General features: G+C 54.6%; 1 protein-coding gene across 4 annotated transcripts in view; it reads right to left on the bottom strand.

The window, feature by feature from the left end:
* The window catches only part of EPHB2 (EPH receptor B2), a 183,457-nt gene that overhangs the window by 108,511 nt on the left and 47,927 nt on the right, over window positions 1-27,019 (bottom strand). For all 4 annotated transcript variants that reach the window (XM_082684597.1, XM_082684595.1, XM_082684598.1 and 1 more), the window contains exons 2-3: window positions 12,272-12,336; window positions 8,510-9,194 (exon numbers count right to left, since the gene is read on the bottom strand). In XM_082684597.1, coding sequence (XP_082540723.1) covers window positions 8,510-9,194; window positions 12,272-12,336 — 750 coding nt within the window. The remainder of the gene's footprint in view (window positions 1-8,509; window positions 9,195-12,271; window positions 12,337-27,019) is intronic.

Genomic DNA, 27,019 nt, shown 5'->3' with positions numbered 1-27,019 from the left:
GCTTGGTAAAAGCCGTGTGGGGGTGGACAGGCCCTTCTCTCTGGCCAGAGGTTAGCCACGGGTGGGTGCATCTCCCTCCTGGAGGTCTTCTCCCCCTGAGCAGGAGAAGACACCCCCTGGGGCTTCTTCTCCACCCCTGAGCCTTTGCCCTGGGACCACATTCCACTGTGCCCAGCATCTCCATAGGAAAGCAACTTGTCCTTCAAGGCCCAGCCACAAGCCTCCCTCTTCCACCCTGAAGCCCTCCAGTTTGCCCCAGCAGGGTGGCCCTGAAGTCCTGAGCAAGAGTCCCTCCCACAGTTATTTGTCAAACCTTTCATTTCCCCCATCTCCCCGCCCCCCCGCAATCTGGGAGGTGAGCCGACAGAGCACATTCAGGCCTCTCCCCATTCTGGTTAATCAGTTGTTTCAACAGTTGAAGATAACCAGGTTCCCACTCTGCCTCTGCTGCTTGCTGGCTGTGTGGTCCTGGGCAGCGAGCTGAACTTCCCCGGACCTCAGTCTTATCATCTGTAAAATGGAGCTAATCGGATCAACAAAAGATTCCAAAAGACAATGGAGTGCGGCATAGGACACAGTGCCGGGCACAGAGGAGAGACTGTTCAGTCCTGGCCCTTAGGACTCCTTGTAGCCTCTGCCTCACGCAGTCCTTTGATAGCATGGAACTAAAAAGCCTGGCAGCCCCTCTACCCTTGTCCTTTAGCCAACGTTTCTCCTCTCCCCATCTCCCACCCCCTCCCCCAGGTGGCTGTATCTTGTCTGAGGCTCAGCAAGAGACCAGAGTTAAAAGTCTGTATCATTTCTGATCATCTTTTTCTGGACTAATTCCTGCTCCTGTTTCCTTCCATTTTCCAGAATCCTGGGAAATGGCTTCTCCTCCATGCAGCCTCCCCCATCTTACCGTGACTCCCTCCTAAGTGCTCCAAGGCTACAGTTACACATTGAGAGCCATCTCCCCCGCCCCTGACTTGAAGCTCTCGGAGGGCAAGAAGGGCCTTCATCACCTCTGCAGTCCCTGCATCTGGCCCAGAGTCTGGTGCACAGAAGGTTCTTGGGGGGAGGAGGGGTATTATGAGTATCAGGGGCCAAAATTGCTCACTATTTCCTGTCCAGACCCCTGAGGGAATATGAAGACCACATCGTCCATGTCCTGATATCCAGATCCTTCCACTTGGTTGACTTAAAGAGGAAACTGGGCAGAAGTAGCCCTCCCTCCCTTTTTAAGAACACGCACTCTGCCTGCCTCTGGGTCTTTGCACCTGCTCCCCGCTCCCCTGGCTAACTCCTGCTCCTCACTCGGCTTCCACTTACAGGCTCCCCTTCCCAGAAGCCTTCCCCTGAGCTGGTGCTCCGCTGGGTGGGTTGGGGCCTTTGTATCCACCTCTACTATCTGCACACATATCTGTTGACATCTCTAGACTGGGTGGTCTTCGAGGACAGGGTCTATGACTGATCTTTCCAAAAACCCCACTGCCTGGCACAGCACCTGGCACATTTCTATGTTAGCCTCCTGGTCCTCCATGAAGACATCACTGACCCCCCCCTAGGAAGCAAAAAAAAAAAAAAAAAAGTCAGAAGCTGGTGTTTAGTGAGTCTCTGATGGCTATCTGGCTGGATAGGCAGACCAGCGTAGGGACAGAGGGATGGATAGCTGTCCACAAAGATGCTCGGAGAACATACGCAAAGGGAAAGTGGGGGAAGGGGGCACTTCCATTTTTAAGAGCCAAGAACTGAATGAGCTGAGAGGGTTGGCCAGGTTCCCCACCCAATCCCTTCTCCCAAGGATGGCCTGTGTGGTCTCAGGCCTGGCCCTAGCCTGGGGTTCTGGAGGGGAGTCTGTTAGCAACCCCCTCCCCCAGCTGGGCTTCTCCACCCTGCCCTTCAAGAGATGCAGCAGAACTTCTGTGTGGGGGTCTGGGCCTCTCTTCCCACCCACCCAGCATTCCAACCCTCACACCCTTTCCCCAGCCAGCACAGGCCCTGCCAGCTGGCGGCCTCCCTCCTCCTCACCCCAAGACTGACCGCACCCTACCCCACCGCCTCACCAGATACATCTGAGCCGTGGGTCCAACCTCCATGGGAAAGGCTAGAGATGAGAGCATGGTAGGAAGGCGGCCACCCGAGCAGTCCCCAGGATCCAACCCTGAAGGCCCAGAGACATCGCTCTGCGCCTCTCCCTACCCTGGCTGAGGGAGCACAGGATTCTGGGAGAAAAGCAGAAAATAAAGCGACAGGCAGAATATCTCCTGCTTGTGGGGAAACAGGCACTCAGAACGTCTGCTGCTAGGAGAGTACACGGGCCATGGCTTTCTGGGGAGTAACTTGGCATTGTGCGTCAAAGCTCTAAAAAACATACATACCTTTGACCCCATGATTACACATCTGGAAACATATCTATTCAAATACCAATAACAGTGGACAAAAATACAGGGACAATGATGTGCATCCCGGCATTTGTTAAGATAGTGGAAAATGGCCAGTAATCTACGTGTCGATCAACAGAGGCTTGGTAAATAAGTTATGACACATCTTTCCTATGGAATTCCAAGAGCCTTCCAGAATGATGCTGGAGATATAACATGACATGCAAAAGTGCCCACAAAATTTTAATCAGTCAAAAACCCTTGCGTATTTTTAGCAGGAAGTTCACTTTTTCTTTAAACATAATCAATGTGCATGAACGCACCCCGAAGGATCTCCGCCAGCCTGTTCACAGTGGCTTCTCTGAATGATTTTACTTTCCTCCTTTTGCTTCTCAATAATTTCTAAAGATTCTACAACAAACCTACACTGCTTTTGTGATAAGAAAAAGTTTGTTTTTCCTCCAAGTAAAAAGCTCATCAGAGACAAACAAACAAAAAAAACCCCAAAACAAAACAAAACAAAACAAAACAAAAAACATAAAAAACCAACAACAACAGAAAAACCCTCAAACATTCACAGCAGAAGACAGTGTTGGTGGAAGTCCCTGTTCGTATTTTTGAAACACTTTTCTAGGTATTTCCTCCTTTACTCTGTACGGCAGCCCTTTGGGTTTATCCTGTTTTGCAGACGGGAAAACAAAGACTGGGAGAGGGTCAGTTGCTTGCCCAAGGTCACACAGCTAGGCCAAGCTGGGGTTGGAAACCTGGTTTCCACGGCCAAGGTCAAGGAGAGGCCACAGCTGACGGGGGAGAGCGGGGCTGGGGGCTGCCAGGCAGGGCAGGGTGGAGGAGAAGGAGAGGCTGTGAGAAGTCCAGCAGCTGGGAACTGGGAGTCTAAGCTAGAGCCAGAGGATCAACATGTGCGTGCAACCGCTCCCCCCCCCCAGCCCCGTACCCCGTCCCACTGGCTCGCAGCCCCTCTCCCTGTCCAAGCTAAATATTAAAAATCCCGTTACACCCCGACAGCACGCAGCAATCACGATCACCGTGGAGCTCCCTCCTGATCGGTTTTAGATGTGGGTCTGCTGTTGGGAGAGAGGAGGGCAGGGCCCCCAACAGGGGTTACGCGATGGGAATCTGATGGGCAGGGGCAGAGTAGGGGCTTGAGCCAGGGAAGGAGAGACCAAGAGAAATAGGGCGATGGAGACATACTTGGAGACACTGAGGCAGAGGCACCTTCCCCATGGAGCCTATGAACATCTGGAAAGAGTCAGGCAAACAGACTTGGGAGCTTGGGGGGAGCTGCTGCTGCAGGGAAGGAATTCCAGAGCCCAGAGCCCCCTGCCCCTCCGCCCCGCCCCCAGCAGATCTGCTGGCTACAAACCTCAGTGGGGACCGTGACGGGGCTGGGGACTTTGGAGGAGAGGAGGCCAGAGCTCTTCTGAAGAAAGTCTCCGGAGTCCCTCACCTGGCAGCTGTATGGCCACTGCAGGTCCTGACCGGGTGCCCAATAAAAACTGGACAAACTCATGAGTAGGGAGGTGTCATACCCTGACACCCGCCCCGGGTGAGACACTGGATACCCACCAAACACACCCAGTACTATCATACCTCGGGGCGTTATTCATGCAGGTTGGTTCCTTGATCTACAATGACCTCCCTCCCTTCACCCATCCAAATCCTACTCACTCTTCAGGGCCTAATTCAAATGCCACCTCCTCCTTGAAGCCTTCCTAGACCTCCAGTCAGAAAAGATGCCTTCCTTCTCACATTCTCAAAATGCTGTGACTGGCTGTAATTCATTTCTGGAAGGACCGTACTCGGCCATCCTCTCAGTCTACTGCTCACCCAAGCAGCCTTCCCTGGCCCCTCTGGCTAACACGAGTCTTCCTTTGATCTCTACTGCTACATCTCCCCACCCCCCCTTTCATTCATCACAGCTTATAACTATTTTATTCATCTGCTCACTAACTTTTCCCCTCCATGTTCTTCTGTCCAGAGACTCAGACTAAAAATTCTGGAAGGGCAGGGAAAGTTTGCCTCTCATTCCAACCTGTGTTCCCCACCACTGGTATGTGCATGGTTCATAAACGGTACTCAAGATAGACAGATCTGACTCGACGTACCATGGGGTTCCATCCTGATGAACCCACTGTAAGCTGAAAATATTTTAAGTGAAAAGCTCACTTAACCCCCCTAACCCCCCGAACATCAGGGCTTAGCCTGGTGTACCTAAAGCTTGCTCAGCTGAGCAACCTCGTCTAACACAAAGCCTGTTACATCTCATGCCATTGACCGGACACAGTACTGAACTGGAAAAAAGACTGGTCACGTGGATGCAGAAGGAACGCACGTGGATCGCCTGTTTACCACCCCCAGCTGCCCAGCGTAAGGAGAGAATCAGACCAGCCGTCACCAGCCCAGGAAAAGATCAGAACTCAAACTCCAAAGAAGGGTTTCTGCTGAATATGCGTCACCACGGCACCCTCGGAATGTGGAAAAACGAGAAGTTGGACGGCTGTAAGTCGAGCCATTGTCAATCGGGATGGTCTGTATTGGCCGGAGGGCCAATGGCACACAGAGAGGGTCCTTCATACACGCTTGCTGAGTGGTTGACTGGCTTCTCCAGGCCCCTCCGTTCCCCACTCTGCCCTGCACACAGTTGGCCCTGGAGGAAGCCGGTCACATTGCCTCGGGGGAGCCTACAGTTTTGGGAAATGCTCAGGGCACTGGGAGCTCCCCGCCCTTCCTCAGCCACCCTGCTCACCCCTGGGATGTCTGTGCCACTCCCATGAGGACTCGCGAGCTTGCCATCTGTCAAACAGACTTTAAGCGGCCTTATCATCTCCAATTTGTATTAACGAAGCAATGGATTTTTGCTTATCAAATTCTGTTTTGATATCAAATGGATCTTCCCAAACCCCACTCTCCCAGAGATTCTGCTGACGACCCCTTCCCCCACTCAGGGTGGATGCTTGGGGCGGTCAGGCCAGAGGTCCGGGGAGGAGGGGGCCGGATCCACTCGCAAAGAGAAGCTCAGCCTTGGAGGACCTGCCTGTGCCAGGCGACCGCTCTTCTAGCCCCAGTGACCGCCCCCTGCCCCCCGTCCTGGCACTCTCAGCCCATGTAATTGAATTGGGGAAAAACTGGGGGACTAGCTTTTGACAAAGAGAATATGGCAGAAGTGATGAGATGCCACTTTTGAGACGAGGTCATAAAAGGATGATGGTTTCTGTCGTGGCTGCTCTCTCGAACTCTCTTGGGTCATTTGCTCTGGGGGAAGCCATTGCCCACGTGACTCCCCACGAGGGACTGAAGCCCACACACAATCATGTGGGCGAATATGGAAGCAGACCCTGCCCCAGCATGGCCGCTGGAGGACACCAAAGCCCCAGGAGTGACCTTGCACCAGGACCATCTGCCTGAGCCACACCTGGATCCCTGGCCCTCAGACACCGTGAGATTACAAACGCTTGTTGTTTTCAGCTATGACACTTTGGGGTGGCTTGCTGGGCAACGATGGGTAACTAATGTACCTCTTCCTCTAGGCACCTTCCAGAACACCTCTTCCTTCCTTGCTCCCCGAGTCCTTAGCCACGGCCCTACCAGACGCTGTGCCTGTCTCCCCAGTGGAACACGCTGCTTCACATCCCCAGATCTTGCAGATCCCTCCTCTGGAAGGCCCAGGCCACCTAGTCAACATATCCCTCTCCCAAGACTCAGCTCCAATGTCACCTCCTCTGTGTCGCCTCCCCATCTCCCTCCACCAATCACCCCAGCCCAGGTGGTTCCAGTCAGAACCAGTCAAAGGCACCCCCTCCCTTGCTCACGTCTAGCCTGTCTCCTCAGCTAGCCTGTGGTTCCTAGAAGGCAGAGGCACAGTTGCCTTCTTCTCTCTTCCCTGACCATCCACACAAGGTCTCACACAGAGCAGGCGCGGGTGAGGTTTGATGAGTGAATAAATAATGAGCAAGGACGGACTGATTCTGTGCCTCCCCCCATGGCCCGCCACCTCCCAAGGCTGTGCCATTTTCACACTCAAGTACAGAAAACCAGCTCTGCTATCTTCCCCCAGAAACCAGCCTTTTCACCCAACATCCCTGAGTCTTTTCCAGGACCATCACCTCCCTGCAAGCCGGAAATGCCTCCTTCCTCCTTTCCAGCCCACGTGTTCATGTCATCCTTCTCATTTATCCTCCTCACATCCCTTGATCCTAGCACCATGGGTGCCCCGTCCATATACCCACCACCTCTGGAGAGCACGGGCTGCTGCTCCTCTCTCAGGCCCCCCCTGTTTTACCGCCCAGGGACCTCTAAAATGCTGCTTCAGCTCACGGAGGGAGGAGCCATGGCGATGGTGGACGCAGCAGCATTTTATGAAAGGGAGGGTCACTGCAGCCACCTGAGGCCACCCAGTGACTGGCACTTTAGGAACCCCAGAATTGGGTCCAAACCTTAGCCTGGCATTTGGAGGACCCCCAGGATCTGATCCCAAAGACAGAGGCTTTAACCCACTGAGCCACCCAGGCGCCCCTAGGATCTGATCCCAATAGGAAAGGCAAGAGGAGGTGGTAGAAGTAAGCTTTAAATCACCACCCAGCTCACGTTGTGGAATACCCGCCCCCAGGCCAGGTTTTGTAGACACTGCATCCCATTTAGTTAACATGTATTAAGCATCTACTGCATACCCACAAGCCATTCTAAGTGCTTTACAGTCTTGAATTGTTGAGTCTTCACAAGTGCCCTAAGAAAGAGGGTTTCCGGCATAGCCCAGGACAGACAGCCAATAATAGGCAGGGCTGGGATTTGAACCCAGGTCTATCTACCTTCACAGCCTTCTTACGACCATGCAATCCCTCCTACAAACTTCTTAGGCTTGCCGACCACCTTCACGATTGTTTGCCCTAATCAACAGCACCTGCTCTATTGCTTCCTTGGGACCTCTCCTTAAATCACCCCAAGTGGCATGATGGCTGAGGGGTGGGCTTGGAATTGTACTACCTGGATAAGACCCCTGGCTCCCCTACTTAACTCTCTGAGCCTCGATTTCTTCCTGTAAAATGGCCCCATCCCTCCCAGGCTTCTTGAGAGGAGTAGTAAGTTAGATACACAAGTGCTCAGCACACAGTATGACTGGCGGTCAGGAGGCCTGGCTCACGGCCCACCTACGTGTCCCCTCCCTCCTCCCCCCTTCCTCGCACCGGAAGGAAGTGTGTGACTCGCCTCGGCCACTGAAGCGTGCAGGGTAGCGGAGCAGTGTGCGTGCCACCACCGGCAGAGCTCAGGACCATAGCATGCCATCCACCTCACACTCCTTCTCTCTGTCCTCACAGTCTCCAAATTCCAAATGACGGCTGCTCCATCCCGCTTGGCTCACTGAGTGGGGACTCCCCAGCTGACCCCCGATGGACAGGCAGCCGTGAGTGAGAAATGAACTTTTGACTGTTTGGTCACTTCTGTCGAGCCTGGCCTGTACTGACGGACACAGCTGAAGCCCAATAAATGTCAACTTACCCCCATTCTTTACTGGGCCTTATTTCCTTCACAATCAAACGACATCACTTTTGTAAATGAAGATCTACAGCACGGCTTGCTGATGTTAATATTCACGTAAGAATTAAAATGAGAAATGTTTAGGGGCGCCTGGGTGGCTCAGTTAGTTAAGCATCTGCCTTCAGCTCAGGTCATGATCTTGGGGTCCAGGGATCCAGTCCCGCATTGAGCTCCCTGCTCACCAGGGCAGGATGGCGGGGGAGAGTCTGCTTCTCCCTCTGCCTCTCCCTGTGCTGCTTCCCCTGCCTGTGTTCTCTCTCTCCCTCTCTCTCTGTGCCAAATAAATAAATAAGATCTTTAAAAACACAAAACAATAAAAAATAAAATGAGAACCATTTATCCCCACACCTATGAAAATCACCTTGCATGCTCCCCGTGGGACATATACCTGCCACCATTCCAGAATCACCCTTCAAACGCTTCCTTCTAAGAAACGGACATCGGCTGCGGATCGGGGAGGCCCAGCCAGAGAGGGCCTCCCAGTCAGCTCCAGGCCACTGCCCTGGCCAGCCTGAGCACCCCCCCAGCCCATGTCTGCAGCCAGCTGCAACTCTACACCCCTGCAGGGGTGCCCGCCCCACCACAGCCCTCACCTCTGCAGACCGTGCCGTTCTCCGCCGCCTCGAAGCCCGCTTTGCACATGCAGCGTCCGATGGGCACCAGCCACTCGCCGTCCCCGTTACAGTAGAGCTTGATAGGCACATCCACCTCCTCGGCGTTGGCGATGCAACTGCCCCGGGCGGCCACCAGCGAGGTGCTCTCGGCCCCCGACAGGGTCTCTTGGAAGACAGCGCCGTTCTGGATGACACGGGGACACTTGCGGTAGAAGACGCGCACTGCGATGAGGGACATGCAGCCGCCGTAGTCCTGGAAGGCCAGGTAGAAGCCGCTGCGGGACACGGGCCCGAAGCTCCGCACCTCGGTGTTGATCTTCATGACCCGGCCGCCCAGGTCCACCTGCGAGAAGCTCTCGTCGGCCGCGATGGTGTCCACCTTCACCCACGGATTCTCCATCCAGTTGGGGAAGGTCTTGGTGGCCGAGTCGTAGTCGGCCTCATAGTAATAGAGGTTGAAGGTCTCCTTGCAGGAGCCGGGCACGCTGGGGATGCTGCTGCAGTCACGCACCGAGAACTTCATCTCCACGTGGATGCGGTGGGCGCCCCGGCGCCGGATGAACTTGGTCCGTAGCCAGTTGTTCTGGCTCGACTCAAACACATTGCACACCTGGTACGTGCGGATCGTGTTCATGTTCTCATCGTAGCCGCTCACTTCTTCCCACTGTGGGTGAAATGCTAGTCAGGGGGTGGGGGAGGGGGCTCAGCCCTGTCTGTCTAGGGGGCAGACACAGATCCTGTCTCAGGGAATCCTTTCAGTCCGACAGGGGGAAGTAGGACTCTCACCACTGGGGGCCTCCTAGTCTAATGGGGGAGGCACAGACTCTGTCTTAGGTATGTTCTAGTCTGATGAGGGAGATGCGATTCCTATCATCAGAGAGGTCCTGAGAGGAGGGAGAGACATGGCCTTGGCTCTGAGGAGTTCCCCAGTCTGTGAGTAGAGGGAGACATGCCTATCTGATGGGAAGGGCACACACCCTGTTCTTGGGAGATGTGAACCTCACCCCCTCCCCCGGTGATAAAGGGGACATGGCCGCAACTCGGCTCGTGGGAGGCGCCCACCTGGAAGGGAGAAAAGGGAGAGGCCCACCCTGAGGGAATTCCCTCTCCTGAGAGCAGACACAGCTTTGTGCTTGAGGAGTGCTGGTCTGATGGGGGAGTCAGAACATCTGCCTACTGGGAGCTCCTATTCTGATCAGGGAGACAGTCCTTGCCTCAGAGGATTCCCAGTCTGACAGAAGAAGAGCCCTTACCCCACGATGGGGAAGACAGGCAGTCTGTTGGGGCTGGTTATGATACCACTAAAGTGGTTAGGGGACCTGGAGAGAGACTTTCCACCCTTCCTGCCTATGGCAGGTGCCTTGGCACTCTCCCTGGGCCCCAGCCTGTCTCTCACACATGCAGCTGAGAGTTCCCGAGCCCCATTGCTGCAGAAGGGGCCTGGGCAGGGCCACGGAAGGTTGGAATGAAGGGCCCCGACCCCATGGTATCTCCTCACAGACCCGCACAAGCCAAGCTCACTCACATGCTGAGCTTTTGTTCACAATTCTGTACCCTCCTCGAGTACCCTCTTGTCTTCTCTGTCCATCCTTCTGGAGCCTCTTGGAGCAGGCTCTCTCTGGCTGCAGAGTTTGCATCTGCCGATTCTCCGGTGGGCCTTTGGGGACCACCAGCCTGGGCGAGGGCCGGGCACCCTTGGGCCTCTCGGCCTGGTCTCCCCAGTGGGGCTGAGAGCTTGCTGAGAGTAGCTCCCCACCCCCTCCTTCTCCTGTATCCCCTTTGGTACTGGGCTAGCTTTCCCAAAAGAGCTGAAACAGCAGATCACCCCCTCCCACTCATGCTGGCCTGGGTGGGTGCTGGAGGGGGACCTCAGTTCTTTGTCATGATTATTACGCATAGTGTAGCATCATCTCCATTCTACAGGTGAGCGAGTAGAGACCAGGGAAGTGAGGCCGCTTGACCCAGGTCACATAGACCTAGACCCGTTCCCATGCTTGTGCACGCTGCCTGGAAACACAACGACCCACAGGTAACCCAGGAGTCCTGGGTTTTGTCCCAGCTCTCCTAACTCAATGCATGGCCTTGGGCAAGTCACTTCCCTTTGCTGAGCCTCTATTTGCCCAACTGCCAAATGGGACCATGGGTGGCGGTGGTGAGGCTGGTAGTGGCAGAGCTGTGACCCTCGAGTAGGTGCTGTTTGTTCTGCTGCCTTCCTCAGATATCTGGGCCAAGTCCGTGTGAGGCGTGCAGTGGCTGCCGGCCTGGGGAGGGCTGGTGTTGTGAGGGGCCAGAGCCCGTAGAGAAGGCTGTGCTGGAGCCTGCTGGCCCAGCCTCCACATCCATGGCGGCTCTGAATTCCCTACATTGCCTTTTTTTTTTTTTTTGGTGGCACCATGTGACAAAGTCAGCCCCTTGTTACAACCACTGCTCTTCTTCAGAACTTAATTAGAGCACTTAATTAGAGCACTCTGCCTTTCTCCCCTCTCTCTAATTAACATGCGGAGGCCCTGCAGCCTAAACACCCCAAATAATTGCGTCCGGGGGCCCTGCAGCCCAGCCTGGCCTCATTCCTGCTGGGGTGGGGCTGCGGGCCCGGCCGCCTTCGCAGATGGAAAACTGGTGACAAGAAAGAGCCCCAGAAAGAAGCCTGACCCTAGGGCCCTGCCTATTGAGAGCACAGGTCTGGGCTGGGGAGGTGAGGGTGGTTGGTGGGGGGGGAATGAAGCTCCTTGGGGCAGCGGCTGAGTGGGAGGAGCTGGGATGGGGGGAAGAGAAGGGATGGGCGGGGGGGCGGGGAGCCCAGGGAGATGAGGAGGGAATGCTATAAAAACGGCTGACCGTGACGATGATGATATGATGGTGGTACAACTATAGCTATTCATCGTGGGTGGGGGCGCCCTCTGCCAGGCACTGTGCTAGACACCGTGAAAATCTCACAGCGGTCCAATGCAGAGGACATGAACACCATCATTTTATAGATGAGGAAACTGAAGCTCAGACAGGTTAAGCACCTGACCCCAAATCACGTGGCTGCTGAGTGTCAGAATTGGGACAGAATTTCAGGCACGTCTGGCCCCACAGCCTGCATGTAAGTTGGTGCTGGAAGAAAGAGGAATCTCAGATTGTGCCTCCTCTTCTCCTGAGGGACTCACAGCCTACCTGGGCTCAGATCACTGGTCCCAGGGAAGTATGGGCTCACGGAAGTGTGATGATAAGAGCTCAGGGAAGGGGAGACTCGTGTTATGGGGCCCCAGAAAGGGGGCCCAGAAAGGGGGTCAGAGCCTTGGATACAAACCAGACCCCCATCACTAACTAGGTATAATACTCCTGTCAGGAAGCTACAAGTCTCTGAGCCTCAGTTTCCTTACCTGTAAAATGCAGGTGTTTCTTCCCCATATGATTGGATTGGATGTGTATAAAGGTGCTTCTTTGATACAGTATATGACACAGTGGGTGCTCAGAAAATGACAGCTCACTTTCCTCATCTGTAAAATGGGGGCAGCGTGGGTTCCTACTTCTCAGCCTCACCCTGAGGATGCCACGGGATAAAGGCTGCAAGCTGCAAGCATGTTGTCATGGTAACCAGCACTCCACCAATAGTAGGGGACCAGGAGGCAATGAGAGGCCAGCCCTGGGCCCTGAAGGAGGGAAAGGGGCTGGAATTTAGGGGGCATCCAGGCCCTGTAGCAGAACCCGAGGTCCTCTGGGGGACCCGGCAGGGTGTGGGGACCACCGACTCACCCCTGATGGTGGATGCACGATCCAGCCCAGCTCCGCGGTCGCTGTGGTGGAGTCCATCAACGTTTCTGTGAGGAAAAGCAAAGAGTCACTGCCGTCCACCGACTGAGTGCTGTCAATCACCCCAAGACCCCCACCCCTCAAGGGCCTCCTTTACAGAGCACCACCTACTTCCATCGCATCAATCAATCATCTCGCTGTACTGCAGCAGACTACCCTCCCTCTCGGTCTCCCACTCCATGATCCCACCCACTCCCACGTTCCAGCCAATCATCTGATTCTATCCCCCTCCAGGCTCCACCCCCTTGAAGCCCAGCTCCAGCCCTTCTGCCCATGGTCGTGTCTCCTCACCGCCCATCATGTCACACCAACCTGTCTACTGCCACTTCCCTCCCTTGCTGGTGGAGAAGGGTCTTAACCTGGACTCTGCTGGGGTGGAGGGAGGGCTTCAGAGAGCCCACCAGGCAGCCCTGGAAAGTTTACATCAGACTTAGGGTGTCTGTCTGCTTTTTTGCCTGCATCTAATTCTCAAAAACTAGAATGTGGCCCTTGGAAAGACCTCTCTTTGGTCCCAGCTGAGCCCCATCAGTTACCCCACCTTGGCTCTCTGGCCCAAACTTCCTATCAGGGACACCTTCCCCCTTCTCCAGGCACCTGGAGTCCTCCATAGTGTCCCCACACTGGGGCTCCCTCCCAGAAGGCTAAGTCAACTGCTCCTAGGATAGGGCCCTAGGAGTGGGGGGTGGTGGTGTTGAGGGTGAGCACTGTCGAAAGTTGCTCTAGTCTGTCACCTGTCCCCTGGGGCGGGGGGGCATTGAGGAAATTCAAATGAGCTTCTGAACCAGCCCAGGAAGGGGGAGGGCTTGCCCCTCCCCCAACTCCAGTAGCTGGAAGGAAGGAGCTGCACAACCTATGGTGAAGAAGACCCCCAGGGCCGGAGAGAGCCTCATTCATCCCAGACATGGCCCAGGGCCCCTTCCCACTTCCCCTTTGCTGCCATAGGGAATTCAAAACCCTTCTGGAGCTGAAATGCATTGAGCAGATTTAATTGGCCCCTTTCAAGCATTCATTCAACAAATAGACCTGGATACACTGGGGACCCTGAGAGAGAAAACAGTGAAGAGTGAGACCCTAGTTGTTCGCAATCTAGTAGTGGTGATAAGGCGTGACTACAAATAGCCAAGAGAGAGGAGGCAGAGAAACGTAGAAGGTCACAGCTGGACCTTCTACACCATCTAGCCCAACGGGCACAGGTGAAGTCTGCTTGCTGCCGTGCCCCCACTTCTGCGCCCCGGCAGACCTCACCAATCAATCCCTGCACTCTGTGGCCACAGATGCTCCTGGTCGCTGAGCCAGGAAACGAACCCACACCATGGGAGATGCTGTTCCTGGCCCAGCCCCACAGCTTCATTTTAGAGATTAGGCAGCTGAGGCACAGAGAGGGGGAGAGACTTCCTAAAGATCCCACAGGATTGGTGGCAGACTGGGAGGGGCAGGTCTCCTGCCTCCAACCCTTTAAACTTCTAGATACTTAGTTGGATGGCCTGGGCTGGATGAATTTGGGTGAGAACAGTAGGGGCAGGGTGCACCGTGCCCAGGCCGCTGTGAAGGTCAAAATGGGAGCAACAAGGTCTTGAACTAGGGCAGGAGCAGCGTGGATGGGAGGACGCATTCAGCCAGAAGTGACCCCAGTCAGACCCATGAGTTGACAACAGAGGAAAGAGCAATGTCCCCATGACCGCCTGCGGCTTCTGTCTGTGGTCACTGTGTCCTTTTGCTGGGGGGGGGGGCGCTGGTAAGGGGGAAGGAGGGGTGCCAGGGACGGTGGAGTCCAGTGCCAAGGGCATCTTTTTGATGGCAAATTGGAGGGAAGTTCTATTGTGCTGCTTTGGAGCTGAAAAAAGGGTTCCTTTTCACACTCCGAATGCTACAGATTTTTCTTCCTGGAGAGAACAAGGGCTGAACTTTTAACCTGTTTTCTCTCATCGGCCTCAGCCAGAGACGCGCCAAGCCGGGCTCTCTGCCTGGGCCTGAGGAACAGCTGCTGGGAGCCGTGTGGAACAAGGGAGAGAAGACTCTGCTTGGGACTAGAAAGGGCTCGGGTGGGGGAGGCAAGCCTGCCAAGCAGGTGGCCCCACCCCTTGGCTGGATTCTTGGGCTGACCCAGAGGCCAAGCACTAGAGGATTCCACGGCCCAGAGGAGGGGCTGTGAGCTGACAACTTCATTGTAGGGATGGAAGCTCAGGCCCAGAGAGGGCAAATGACTGGCCGAAAGTCATGGACTAAAGGCTGGTGCTCAAGCTCCAGGCTCCCAGGGACCTCAGCCTCGGGGGTGCTCCATAGCCCCCCTCTGTCTCCCACCCGACATGTAACAAGCAAAGGGAGGATCTCAGGAGGCCGGAAGTCAAGGGCTAGTTGGGTTCAGACAGGAAGGGGTGAAGAGGGAATGTGAAATTTGCACATGCCCCGGGAGGGATGCAAGAAGTTCCCTTCTCCCGATGCCAGTCCTGGCTTTGCCTGGAAGCCTGCCTCTGGGAAAGCTGTTAGTCCTCGGGGCTGGGGCAAGAGGACACCCATGGGTGCTCTCACTGCAGCTTCCCCTCCGCCTTTTGCTTTTCAATGTTGACACCTCCCTGCACCCACTGCATGCAAGGCAGGTCGGCAGAGCAGATGAATCAGGGGGCGGGAGGTCAGAGGGACTTCGGTTCTGACACCTACTTGCCTCGTAACCTTGGACCTGTAACCTTCCTAAGCCTCAGTTTCTTCACCTGGGAAATGGCCACAGTGGGGCCAGGAGGACAGAAGGACACGGAAGTGTGTTCACTTGGAGCCCAGCACAAAGCAGAGCCTTGGTGAGTGGCAGATGCTCTTTTTTTAGATGGAGCGCGGTGCTTTTATGCTTTTTGGCCCAGGGTCTGTGCACACGCCATTTCCTCTGGGCTCATGAGGTGGCCCCTGAAAGTGAAGGCAGGTCCGAGAGGCTCCCCCCACACTCCAGACGGGGCCTGCCAACATCTGACAAACATCAGCGTCTTGCTCCCGTGCCGCAGCCTCTGAGGAGCCTTTCCTGGCCCGTCTGACGCTGCTTTCCTGGGATGCCCTGAGTTTCCTCTTTGTTCCTCTCAAAACGAGCACAAAAGTCATATTCGGTTTCCTCGGGAGTCTGGGGCTAGTAGCTCTTGCCCCAGGAACCTGGGTGGGTTCAGGAAGCCAGAACTCCCTCCGCCACCAGCACTTCCTTCCTTCTCCCCATATCAACCCAGACATCTCCCTCCATTCCCAAAAATCTGCAAAAGGGAGAGAGAGAACTCATGGTCCCTGAGACGGAGACCTTTCTACTAGGAGGTGGAGACCCTCACCAATGTCCTTCCAAAATGCCAAGACACAGTTGATACCATCCCATTTTACGGATGGGAAAACTGAGGCTTACAAAGGGTCAAGAACTTGCCCAAGGTCACACATCTTGCATTCACAAGCTGTGCTCTAGCTGCATGGTCTGTGTGGGGCTCTCTCACCCTTGTACCCCATACACACTGTTGCTTCTGATCGTCTCCCCCGCCACACTTCCTTTGGCTGCCCTCACCCAGCACAGGGGCTTGGCACATAAAAGGTCTACAGTCAGAAGCCAAAATCCCCGCCGTCCCCAGGCTAATGTTCGGCTCCATCAGAACAACATTCCTGACTTCAGCCAGTTCCACCTACAACCTGCACTATATTTAGTTACTATTTTTCTTCCAGCCGACTCTTCTTTTAAGTGTATTTTAAAGAGGAAAGAGTTATCATTATTATAAATGGGAAACCAATATCACTTGCCATAAAAAGAAGGAAAATAAACACACAACTACTACAATTAAAAATGTTCCTCTGAAAAGTACCTGTCATTTCACTTCCCACACTTTGGGGACCGCGGGACGGTGCCGAGCTGCTTCCGAAGCGCTCGAAATGTCCCCATCCCATGCCCACTGTGACAATGACAATCCCTCATGCAGGGGAAGCTGTTTTTGCTGTACACATAATTAATCACCACACAATGTGACAAAGACTGCGACAGGGACGCGCATGGGGTACCGTGGGTGTGAGAACTGGGTGTGGAAAGAGAGGAAGAAAACCTCAAACTTAGGGATGGCTTTCCTGGAGGAAGTGACACTTGAATGGAGGCTTGAAGAATGAGTTAAGAGGGAGTCGGAGACGCTGAATGGGAAGGGCATGTGAGGCAGAAGGAACAGTAGAGGCAAAGGCGAGGAGGTGAGCAACAGCATGGTGGGAATGGGTCAGAGCTGGCAACGGTCGGCAGCTCTCTGAGGCCCCCTGGCTGGACCACGTCCACCTGCCCACATCCCTGCCCACTTCTCTGTGCACCCCCAGCCCAGCCCTGCCCCATGCTGCCCCTTTCCTTACCCCTGGACCTTCCCACCCCAGCGAGCCCTGTGGAAGGGTCTTCTTTGCAAGCCCTGAGTGCGCTCCATGACCATCTTTCAAAATCCCAATGGCTAGATGAGGAGACTGAGGCTGTGCGGACAGATTCTCGGCACCCTGGAGAAAGCCGGAACCAGGGTCTCCAGCCGCTGACTTGGGCAGCCTGCCTTGGTGGGAAAACCGGGTTTGCGCCACGAGCCCCATTGCGCCCGCACCCCCTCTCCTTCCTGGAGACTGCACAGAAGAAAGCAATCAGGAGGCCCTGATTGCACAGGCTGGGGAGGCCTGTAGGCCCCTCTGGCTATGTGTGAACGAGCAGTGTGCATTTCAGAAATATTTGAGCTAAAAGGGGAGACACACTGAAGTCGTTAGTGTGGAGCCGACAGGAGGGTGGCTGTACGAGGAGGCGCTGGCCAAGGCTCCCACCGCCGCTGATTCAGGCTGGAGCAGACGGCTACCCTCTGCTCGCCAATCGAGCCCCGGTCAGCTTGGCCTGACCCCCCCAAGGGGGCCATGGACACTGTCTGGATGAATGGCAGTGTGTGAGTTCCAAAGAGAGGGGGAGGAACTTTCAGTGAGCACCTACTGTGTGCAGGGCACTGAGAGGGGCATTCTTAATATGGCTTCTGGCTCATGATGACCTGTTGGGTATATGCTATTAAATCCATTTTATAGATGTAGAAACTGAGGTCAGGGAGGTATAGCAACCTTCACAAGGGCCCACAGGCGAGGCTGGCATCTGAAATCACATCTGCAGGACTGTTTTTGTTTTTGAGAGAGACAGAACAAGTGGAGGGGTGGGGCAGAAGGAGAGGGAGGGAGTCTTAAGCAGGCTCCATACTTAGCACAGAGCCTGACATGGGGCTCAATCTCATCATCCTGAGATCATGACCTGAGCTGAAATCAAGAGTCAGACACTTAACTGACTGAACCACCTAAGCACCCCCATCTGCATTAATTTTAAGATGTTGCAAGTATAGCCTTAAAAAAACAGACAACACACACACACACACACACACACACAATCACTGGGACTCCCTGTACGTGTTTACTCTCTCCTTCTGTGTAGGCCTGGGTGAGGACGGGAGGAGAAGAGGGAAGGGCAGTAGGGGAGTAGCGCTCAGACTGTCCTGGCTAGAACTTTGGCTCTGGCACTCTCCAGGGTGTAACCACAGGCAAGCCTGTGCTCCTCTCTGGCTCTCAGTTTCCCATCTGTAAAATGGGTCATGTGAGCATTAGATGGGGGAGTCCTGCTGATCTGCCGTTTCCCAGGGTCCTCACTCTGGGGGAGCTCTGGTCTGCCTCCTTTACTGCTATATCCCAGGACCGAGATTTGGTTCTGGCCCACAGTAGTTGTATTTGACCTCCACGTGGCAGCTGGGTAATGTTTCTGAAGTCCATGTCTGATCACGTCTTAACTCATCGTTATGCCCTTCAGAGCTTCCACTGGTGGCCAAGAGATAGTCTTAGCTCCTAGCTCCCTGCCTTCAAGGTTGCTGCTTGACCAGGTCAGTTAATTATCTTCCAGCCATGCTCTCCTATGTCCCTAGTGTCCAGCCACCCTCAATTTCCTTCGGCAAGCATGGCTCTGGTCACTTGACCATTCCAGGTTTTTCTGCCAAGAATGCCTGGCCCTTCCAGCTTTGTTAGCCTGGCTAACTTCTCTTCCATAACTTAACTCAAAGCCTCTTTCTTCCTGGCAGCTATTCCTGAATTCTCCTGGGTTAAGTAACAAGAACATGGTCATTCCATGAATATCTATTCTACCTACTGTGTGCCAGGCCCTGTGCTGGGCACTGGGGATATCAAAATAGATGAGCAAACACTTCCTCAAGGAGCTTCCAGATTAGTGCCTGACACAGGAACTTTCTACACAAAGAGGCAAGGTGAGAATGCTGGTCCCAGTGAGGGACCAGGAAACCCAAGGACAGAAGGTATTATTGAGCAGGGAATTAGCAAAGTGGAGATGGTGTTTGAGATGGACAAGGGAAGATCAGGGAATATCAGGGGCACGGCGGCATCCAATTTTCATGGATGCCTGAAAATTCCAGGGCACTTTGGACCATAGTAAGACCTGAGGACTGGTTCTCAGTCATGAGCCCGGGGCTAAGGGTTTAGCATTCATTACCTCATTTCATCATACTGATTTGTAAAGTAGGTACTTGGTTATCTCCCTTTACAGATGGGAAAACTGAAGTTAGGAGAGATGGTTCAAGGTCTGCATGGCCAGGAAGTGGTGCCTCTGGGTCTGCCGTCCATCAGAGAGCAGTACTTAAACTTGCACCAGGCTAGAGTTTCTGTCCCATGTAGTAGGAGCAAAATGCTTCACAGAAGGCTTAGGGTGGGGACAGAACTTTTAGAGCCTTCTTGAATGTGGGGCTAAGGACTTTGGATCTTGTCCCATAGGCAAGGGGGAGTTCGGAGGATTCCTGAGAAGGGGAGTGATGTGGTCTCTCCTGAAAATGGACAGACACGTGGGGTCTTTGCTCCATACGGGCCAGCATCCCACAGCCCAGGTGGCAAATCAGCCTGGTGCTGCACTGGACCATTTCTGGCAGCTCTGGCTGCTCCCTGTCTGGGGCTAATAGGGCTGTGGTGACTCGAACACCAGCAGCCGATGTCTGGGAGTTGGCACACTCTTTCCACAGTCCACATCCATATTAGAAATTCCAAGAGGAGGCAACAGGCAGGAACCAGGAGATAAAGTTCAAGGCCATTGACAAACTGGGTGACTTGGAAAAGTCGCTTCACCTCTCTGAACCTCAGTTTCCTCCTCTGTAAAGAGAGGAGCACAAGGTCCTTGCTCTGTGTACTTTACAGGGTTGCTCTGAAGATCCAAGGAGGTATTGGGTGCAAACCATTTTTTAAAAAATTTTAAGATTTATTTAGTTATTTGAGGGGTATCTGGGTGGCTCAGTCATTAAGAGTCTGTCTGCCTTCAGCTTAGGTCATGATCCCAGAGTCCTGGGATTAAGCCCTGCATCGGGCTCCCTGCTTCTCCCTCTCCCACTCCCCCTGCTTGAATTCCCTCTCTCTGTGTCAAATAAATAAAGTCTTACAAAAAAAAAAAAAAAGTTATTTGAGACAGAGAGTGCATGAGCAGGGGTGGGGCACAGGGAGGAGGAGACTCTCCAGCAGACTCCCCACTAAGCATGGAGCCAGACATGGTGTTCGATCTAATGACCCTGAGATCACGACTGAGCCAAAATCAGGAGTCAGATGCTTAATCCACTGAGGCAACCAGGCGCCCTGCGAAGGGGAGGCAACAGTGAAACCCGCGAACACTCCTGAAGGCTGACCCTGGGAAGGTACTTCATCAACATTGTCTGTCTCACTGTAGCCAGAGCAAGCTTCTGGGGAAACCGAGACTTGGAGGGAACAAGAACTCCGCCGGGACCACATAGTCAGTAAGGGGTGAGGCAGGATCTGACCCCTCTGGTCTGACCAGGCTATGCTGCCTCACAAAGGAAAGGGAAAAATCACAGTTTGTGTCCCACGCCCTCGGTGCCAGATCCTGAGCCAGTCACTTCACACCCCTGGCAAAGCTGGCCTTAGTGAGCCCATCCTGCGAGTCAGGAAACCGAGTTCAGAAAGGCTAACACACTTGCCCAAAGTCACACAGCCAGAAAGCAGCAGAGTTGGATTTGAACCCAGATCAGCCCCATCGGCTTCCCCCAGGCTTCTCCCCTGAAAACCAGAGCAGATCGGTGGCTGAGTGAGTCTCGGCCCCAAGCAAGGAGAGCAGGGGTGGGGTGGGGGTGCTGAAGGGAGGGTGGCAGTGCCGGAGGAGCCCCGAGGAGTTGCCCCCCCGGAAGAACACGGGCTTTCTAAGGTGAAACAGCCAACAGGCAACGCGTTGTTTTTCCAGTTCACCGCCCACCCGCCCCCTACCCCGGTTCCGCCCTCAGGCTCACGGAAAGGGGACCCAGCTAATGTAAAATCCTTCTGCCCCTGCCCCTCCTGGTCCTCCTGCCGCTCAGAGGCCCTCCTCTGCCTCGGTTGCCTGCCTGGAGCCGACTCTTGTTTTCATTCTCAGGCTCAGGCGGAGGAGTCCCCGCGACGCCGGGTCCTCCGCTGCGTCCCCCGCCTGCCCGCTGCCGGCCTGGGCATCCGCCAGCGCCGGCCGCCCGCCTGAAACCCAATCCTCCGGGGCAGCCGGGTTGCTCGCTAACAGCGGGCCGCATTGTGCGGCAGGGGCTTCGGGAGAGTTTGGATTCGCTGCTTGGGGACCCACTTAACCTCCGCAAAGGACAGGATGATGGATGGAGGTCTGGGAAGGGGTTGCTGGGGGTGGGGCGGGCGGTAAATGAACACCAGGGCTTGCCTGGGGAAAGGGGAGAAGGGAAGCAGGGACGGAACGGCTCTGCACGGAGAAGAGCTTCAGGAGTCCTCACGACAACCCCGAGGGATGCCGGTTCCGGGCCCCATTTGACGCACAAGGAAACTGAAGATCCGAGAGGTTAGGTGACTTGGCCAAGGCCACACAGCACATCAGAAGTTGAACCGAAGCGAATTGCCCTTGAGCCTCCCTGACGCCCCAAGCTGCCTCCCGCTGGCCAGCAACGGCTCTGTGATTTTTAACCTTTAAAGCCCCTTTCCTTAAGTGAATCCGCAGACCCTTCCTTGAGTAGGTAATAAAAATAGTGATGGCCGTGGGCATTACTGAGCGCCAACTGCGCGCCCCGTGTGTGCTGAGTGCTCTTTGACTTCATTTCATGAGATCCTCACAATGACGGATTGGTTGAGAGCAACGGTCAAGGCCATTTAAAAGGAGAGGAGAGAAGGCCAACTATACTTCAACGATAAAAATTAAGAAAATAAGTAAGAAGAGAGGAAACTTGTCACCCTGCCCTGTGACCTTGACTCGTCAGCCCGACTGGACTGTGAGCGCCTTGCGGGCCCAGCTGCGTCTGGCTCGCTGCTCAGACCATCTACTCCCCCACCTCATCCCCATGACCCAGACATCACATGCTCTCTCCTTCTTACACCATCCGTCTGGGTGACTGGATTTTTCCTCCGGGAAATATAGTCTCCGGTATCAAGATGACTCCATATACTACTATATCATTCTAAGTGCTTACTCAGTGCCAACCACTGTGCTGTCACCTGAGATAGAATTATTAGTGTCCCCATTCGCTCAACCACCCATCATCCATCTACCCATTCACCCACTCACCCTCACTCACCTTCTCCATCTGTCTGCCATTCCCTGGGCCCCATAACCCACCACTGGTTCGCCCACCCACCCCGCACAGCTAGCATCCCGCTTCAGGAAGCCATTCATCATTCATACATTATTCCGTGAAGCCAGCTTCCCTTCCTTCCGTCATCTCTTCCTCCCCGGCTTCCCACACGTGGGAGAACGAGCTTCAGAGAGGTGAAGTACCTTGCCCAGTGTCACAAAGCTGGCCAGCAGCACATCCGGGAGCCGAACGCAGGTATGCTCTTAACCATGCTGCTCGGTAGCCTCCCACATTCTCACTTTATTTTGAACTGTCCCGTTGCACGCAGGTTTACTACTCTGTCACCTCACATCCTTTTGGATATGTGTGTGGAGTGTAAATTACAAATCAGTAAGACACGGGCCACTGTAAGTCCAAGCCAGGGTCTGTCAGGTTGGACTCAATTAGCAAGCCTGCTACAGGACCTGCTGGGACTGGATCTATTTGCCTAATTGGCACTGGTTTCTCCCAGTGAAGGACAATTAACTCAAATCCCAGAATCCAGACCACCCCTCTGCTTCTGGGCAAGATGTCAGGCATTTAGCTACATGAAATTTTACTGTTCATTCATCTACCCACTGACCTGCACCCCCACTCATCCTTCTTTCCAACCGTTGAATCCTTGCAATCATCCAGAAAATTTCTCGCTATCTATTCACCCATCCACCTGCCTACTTACCCACCTGCGCACCCTTATACTTCCATCCATCTGTCTACCCACTCACTTACCCAACGGTCCACCCACCTGTCCATCTACCTACCCATTCTCATACCCGTCCATCCACTGAACCACCAAATCCAAGCAAATACTCCTGAAATCATTCTGCCTTCTTGCCATTTGCCCATCCATCCATCTGTCCATCCACCCATCCATCTGTCCATCCACCCATCCATCCGTCCATCCACCCATCCATCTGTCCATCCATCCATCCATCCATCCATCCATCCATCCGTCCATCCACCTATCCATCCATCCATCCATCCGTCCATCCACCCACCCATCCATCCGTCCGTCCGTCCGTCCATCCATCCATCCATCCATCCATCCATCCATTCCCCCCTCACCCCATTCATCAGTCTGTTCTTCTATTCCCCAATAATCCACCATCCACTTGCCACCCCAACATCTAGCATCCCACTCAGGTATCTGCCCCGCCGTCCGCCATCCATCTTTCCATTGAACCAACCTCCTTCCCCGCCTTTCTTTCCTTTTGTCTATCTACCTGTCCGTTCATGTACCTGTCCTTCTACTCACACCACTTACATACCTAAAAATCTGCTACCTGTCTATCCACTTCTGCCACCCGGCTGGGCTGCATATATGTGTTAGGTTCATGCTAAATACCGGGGAATCAAAAACAGACACTGTCACTTCCCTCAAGAAGTGTTCTGATTTGGGACAGACTCAGAGGAGGCTTCCCAAATGGGTGATACCTGACCTGAACCCCAAATACTGACTCAGAGAGAGACAGCCAGCCTGGAAGGAGAGAAAAAGAGAAAGAGAAAGGAACAAACTGTGTAAACGCCGGAAGGAGAGAATGTGCATGGCCCCTACAAGGAGTCCGAAGATGGAGAAGGAAGGCCTAGAAGAACTCCAGACACCACAAAGAGCCTTGAACGCCTGGCCAACAGGCTGAGATCATCCTGAGGGCAGCAGGGAGCCTCTGGAAGACTGGGGGGGGGGGGGTGGCCTGATTCAGCTGTCACTGAATTCTCTTGCGTAACCGATCCATTTTTTTATTTGTATTTTGGGGATTTTTTCCTTTTTTTTTTTAAAAATTATTTATTTATTTATTTGACAGACAGAGATCACAAGTAGGCAGAGAGGCAGGCAGAGAGAGAGGAAGGGAAGCAGGCTCCCCGCTGAGCAGAGAGCACGATGTGGGCCTCGATCCCAGGACCTTGGGATCATGACCCGAGCAGAAGGCAGAGGCTTTAATCCACTGAGCCACCAGGCGCCCCGTAACTGATCCATTTTATGGATGAAGAAATTGCAGCCCCGGGGTCAGAGAGATACAGAGGACTGTCCCAGGCTACACAGCTAGTCACAAGCAGAACAAAAATTCCACCCCAGTTTTGATGGCTCCAAAGCCCTCACTCATTCTGAGAGCAGCTGCTGTCTCAGAGGAGCAGTTTCCAGAATGCCTCCCTCCTATGTTAACACTCCCCTCCAGCTCCGCGGCTATGGCCCTCGGCAGCATGGGTGCAGTGACAGAACCCCCAGGGCGCCGTCTCTGCTCGGCGTGACTCCACCTGCTTCCTCTCCGTCCCCGGGCTCGCTTGCCAACTGCGCCCAGCATCTCGGGCAGTTTAGCAAACATGGCTCTGCGGGGGCTTTCTCTCATGGGTCCGTGTTTCACAGGAGAGCCACCCAGCAAGCTCCTGTCATCGTCTTCGTGCTCACAGCCTCCATGTCTTTGTCATCAGCTACTGTTCATTCCCCACGGCCCCTGACACCCTGAGATGATGCCAGACGAAGAGCTCCTGGCATGGGCTGCTGGGGCTTGTGACACGGCTGTGCACAGAGGCGTAGATGACAGAGGAAGGACTGGGGAGGCACAGGGTTTGAAAGGTGGAGAGGACACTGGGAGACGGGCACCCTGAGCCAGGCAGGAAGGGGACAGGCCAGACAGGGAGGGAATATAACCGCCCCCCTCCCAGCATCCCCATCACCACGGAGAGATGTTGACTGAGCACCTCCTCTATGCCAGGCCCCGTGCCATGCCGTGGACATCCAGGATCGCACCTAAGTTCATTCAAGCTTCCCCCAAACCTTCAAGGGATGTATCACCACCCCCATTTTGCAGATAAGCAAACTGAGGCTCAGCGAGGCCGAGTTAGTGGGCAAGGATCCCCTGCAAGTCAGCGATGACAGTGGACGAATGTCTGAGCTGAGTGACCCAAACTCCTTTCATGACTCTGGGGAGTCCACAGGCTAGGGGGTGAGGGCCAAAGCAGGGGGTAGGGTCAGGAAGTGGGAGCTTCTAGGCCTGAGGGTGGCAGCATGGAATCAGGGAGGTTCGGTCTGATCTGGAGGCAGGAGGCTGTGGCCAGGGAAGGTGATTGCTGACACCGAGTCTGGTGCTCTTCCCACCACCACTGCTGGGTGCCTTTGTAGCCTGATAGTGTGAGGAGGGGGGCGCTGCCTGCTCTAGGAGGGACCCGGTGACAGTCACCTCACCTGCAATGGGCTTTTCTGGGCTTCTGGTATGGCTGGTGGCAGAGCAGACTTCTTGCCCATGTGAGAGATCATTTCATTTCATGAAGTCATGGAAGGCTTCCAAGGGGAGTTGGCCCCAGTGCTGGGAGGGCAGGGCCCCTCTTCCTCACCTCTGATTTTATAGCACTGCCCTGGGAAGCTGACCAGGTACCCCGCCTGGCCAGGCAGAGATGCCGCCATCAGTTGCCCTGAGGGGACCCGCTCCAGACCCATCTGACAGTCAAGGCCTTCTAGGGGTGGGCCCTGGCTTCTGACCCCGACAGCACCACCCCCCACCCCACAGGGCCAGGCTGCTCCCTAGTGGAGGCCACGCCTTCAGCTGTCCCATGGCTGAGGCATTTCTCTTCCTCATACCCCTGCCTGGAACACCCTCTCTGAAAAGATGGGAGCATAGCAGGCAGGCAGCAGGAGCAAGGCCCAGGGCAGGGAAGAGGAGCTCCCCAAATGTTCTAGACACTTCCTTTGCCTCCATCACCTGCCTAAGCTGCCTCCCTCTTCACCCCCCCCCACCTTTTTTTTTTGAAGATTTTATTTATTTTTATTTCTTTGACACAGAAAGAGAGATCACAAGTAGGCAGAGGCAGGCAGAGATAGAGGGGGAAGCAGGCTCCCCGCCGAGCAGAGAGCCCGAGGCAGGGCTCGATCCCAGGACCCTGAGATCATGACCCAAACGGAAGGCAGAGGCCCAACCCACTGAGCCACCCAGGCCCCCCTTCACTCTACCTTCTTAATTTGGAAAATTCCTCTTTATGCTTTAAGACTTAAACTCAGGTGTCTCTTCTTCCAGGAAGCCTTCCTGACCCCCTTCACCCCTTTCCCCAACTTGGGTCCTATAGCCTTTCTCTGGACAACAAGTCACCTGAGTTTGTCTGATGCCCCTTCCAAGCTGGTACTTGGACGGGGCAGGGGTCCTGCAAGGCTGGCTGTGGAGTGGAACATGGTGGCCCTTGGTGTCCAGGGTGACCAGGAGCTGGCTTCCACTGGGCACCAGGGGAGGCTATGTGAGACAGGGAGCAGATGGCCTCAAGCTCACAAACATGGCAGGCTCAGCCTGCCTCAGAGCTGAGCCGAACAGGCGCCTTCCCAAGCTGCTGGCTGTGCCTCTTGGCTTGTCCGTCAGGGACAAGACCAAGTCCGTCAAGACAAGTCCATCAGGGACTGAGACCACGGCACTGCTGGCTGAAGTCAGGCCAGCGCCCTGCCCTGATCAGCTCTCAATCCCCCAGCCCCACATGGGCCTCTTCCTCACCAGGAATTCTGGGGCGGCGGCAGCTCTGGCAGACGTGATGCTGGGAGCAGGCTGAGGGATTCCTGTTCTAATTAAGGAAGTGGATCTGGAACCTTTGCCTTGTGGCCCTCAGCCCGCTGCATGTACCCTGCTAGGATGGGATGCTTCTCTGACAGGGTCAAGGTGTGTGGTGGGTGGTCCTGCGCCCTCATGCCAACTGGAGCTCCTGAACCTGTCCCAGGTCTGCCCCCTGCCGTGACCTCATCTGGAACATGGGAGCACGAAACAAGACTTACCTATGTGTATGGATGCAAAGCTCTGATCTTAGCACAGGGCCTGGTACGGTCACCCTGGCTCGGGAGAGGTTAGTACCAGTTTTTATCACCCCTGCCTGCCAGGACGCCAATGGGACTGCAGACAGCTCCCGAAGAAAGTTCTGGGTAGGGTGGGATGGGCAGCTGCATTTGAGCAGGGATAATTGTCGTAATCCGGACATCTGGCTATTGAGTACCTACTAGGTGTCAGGCACTATGCTAGCTTCTCACCATAAGTGATGCTATTTGGTCCCCATTTGACAGATGAGAAAACTAAGGCTCAGAGAAGGGCAGTGACTTGCCTGTGGTCTCTAGGGAGCTGGTGGCAGCATGGGGATTCTCAGCGAGATC

Source organism: Mustela nivalis (assembly GCF_964662115.1).
Source record: "Mustela nivalis genome assembly, chromosome: 10".
NCBI lineage: Eukaryota > Metazoa > Chordata > Mammalia > Carnivora > Mustelidae > Mustela > Mustela nivalis.
The sequence above is the reverse complement of the archived record's forward strand: the minus strand, read 5'-3'. Positions and strand labels throughout refer to the sequence as shown.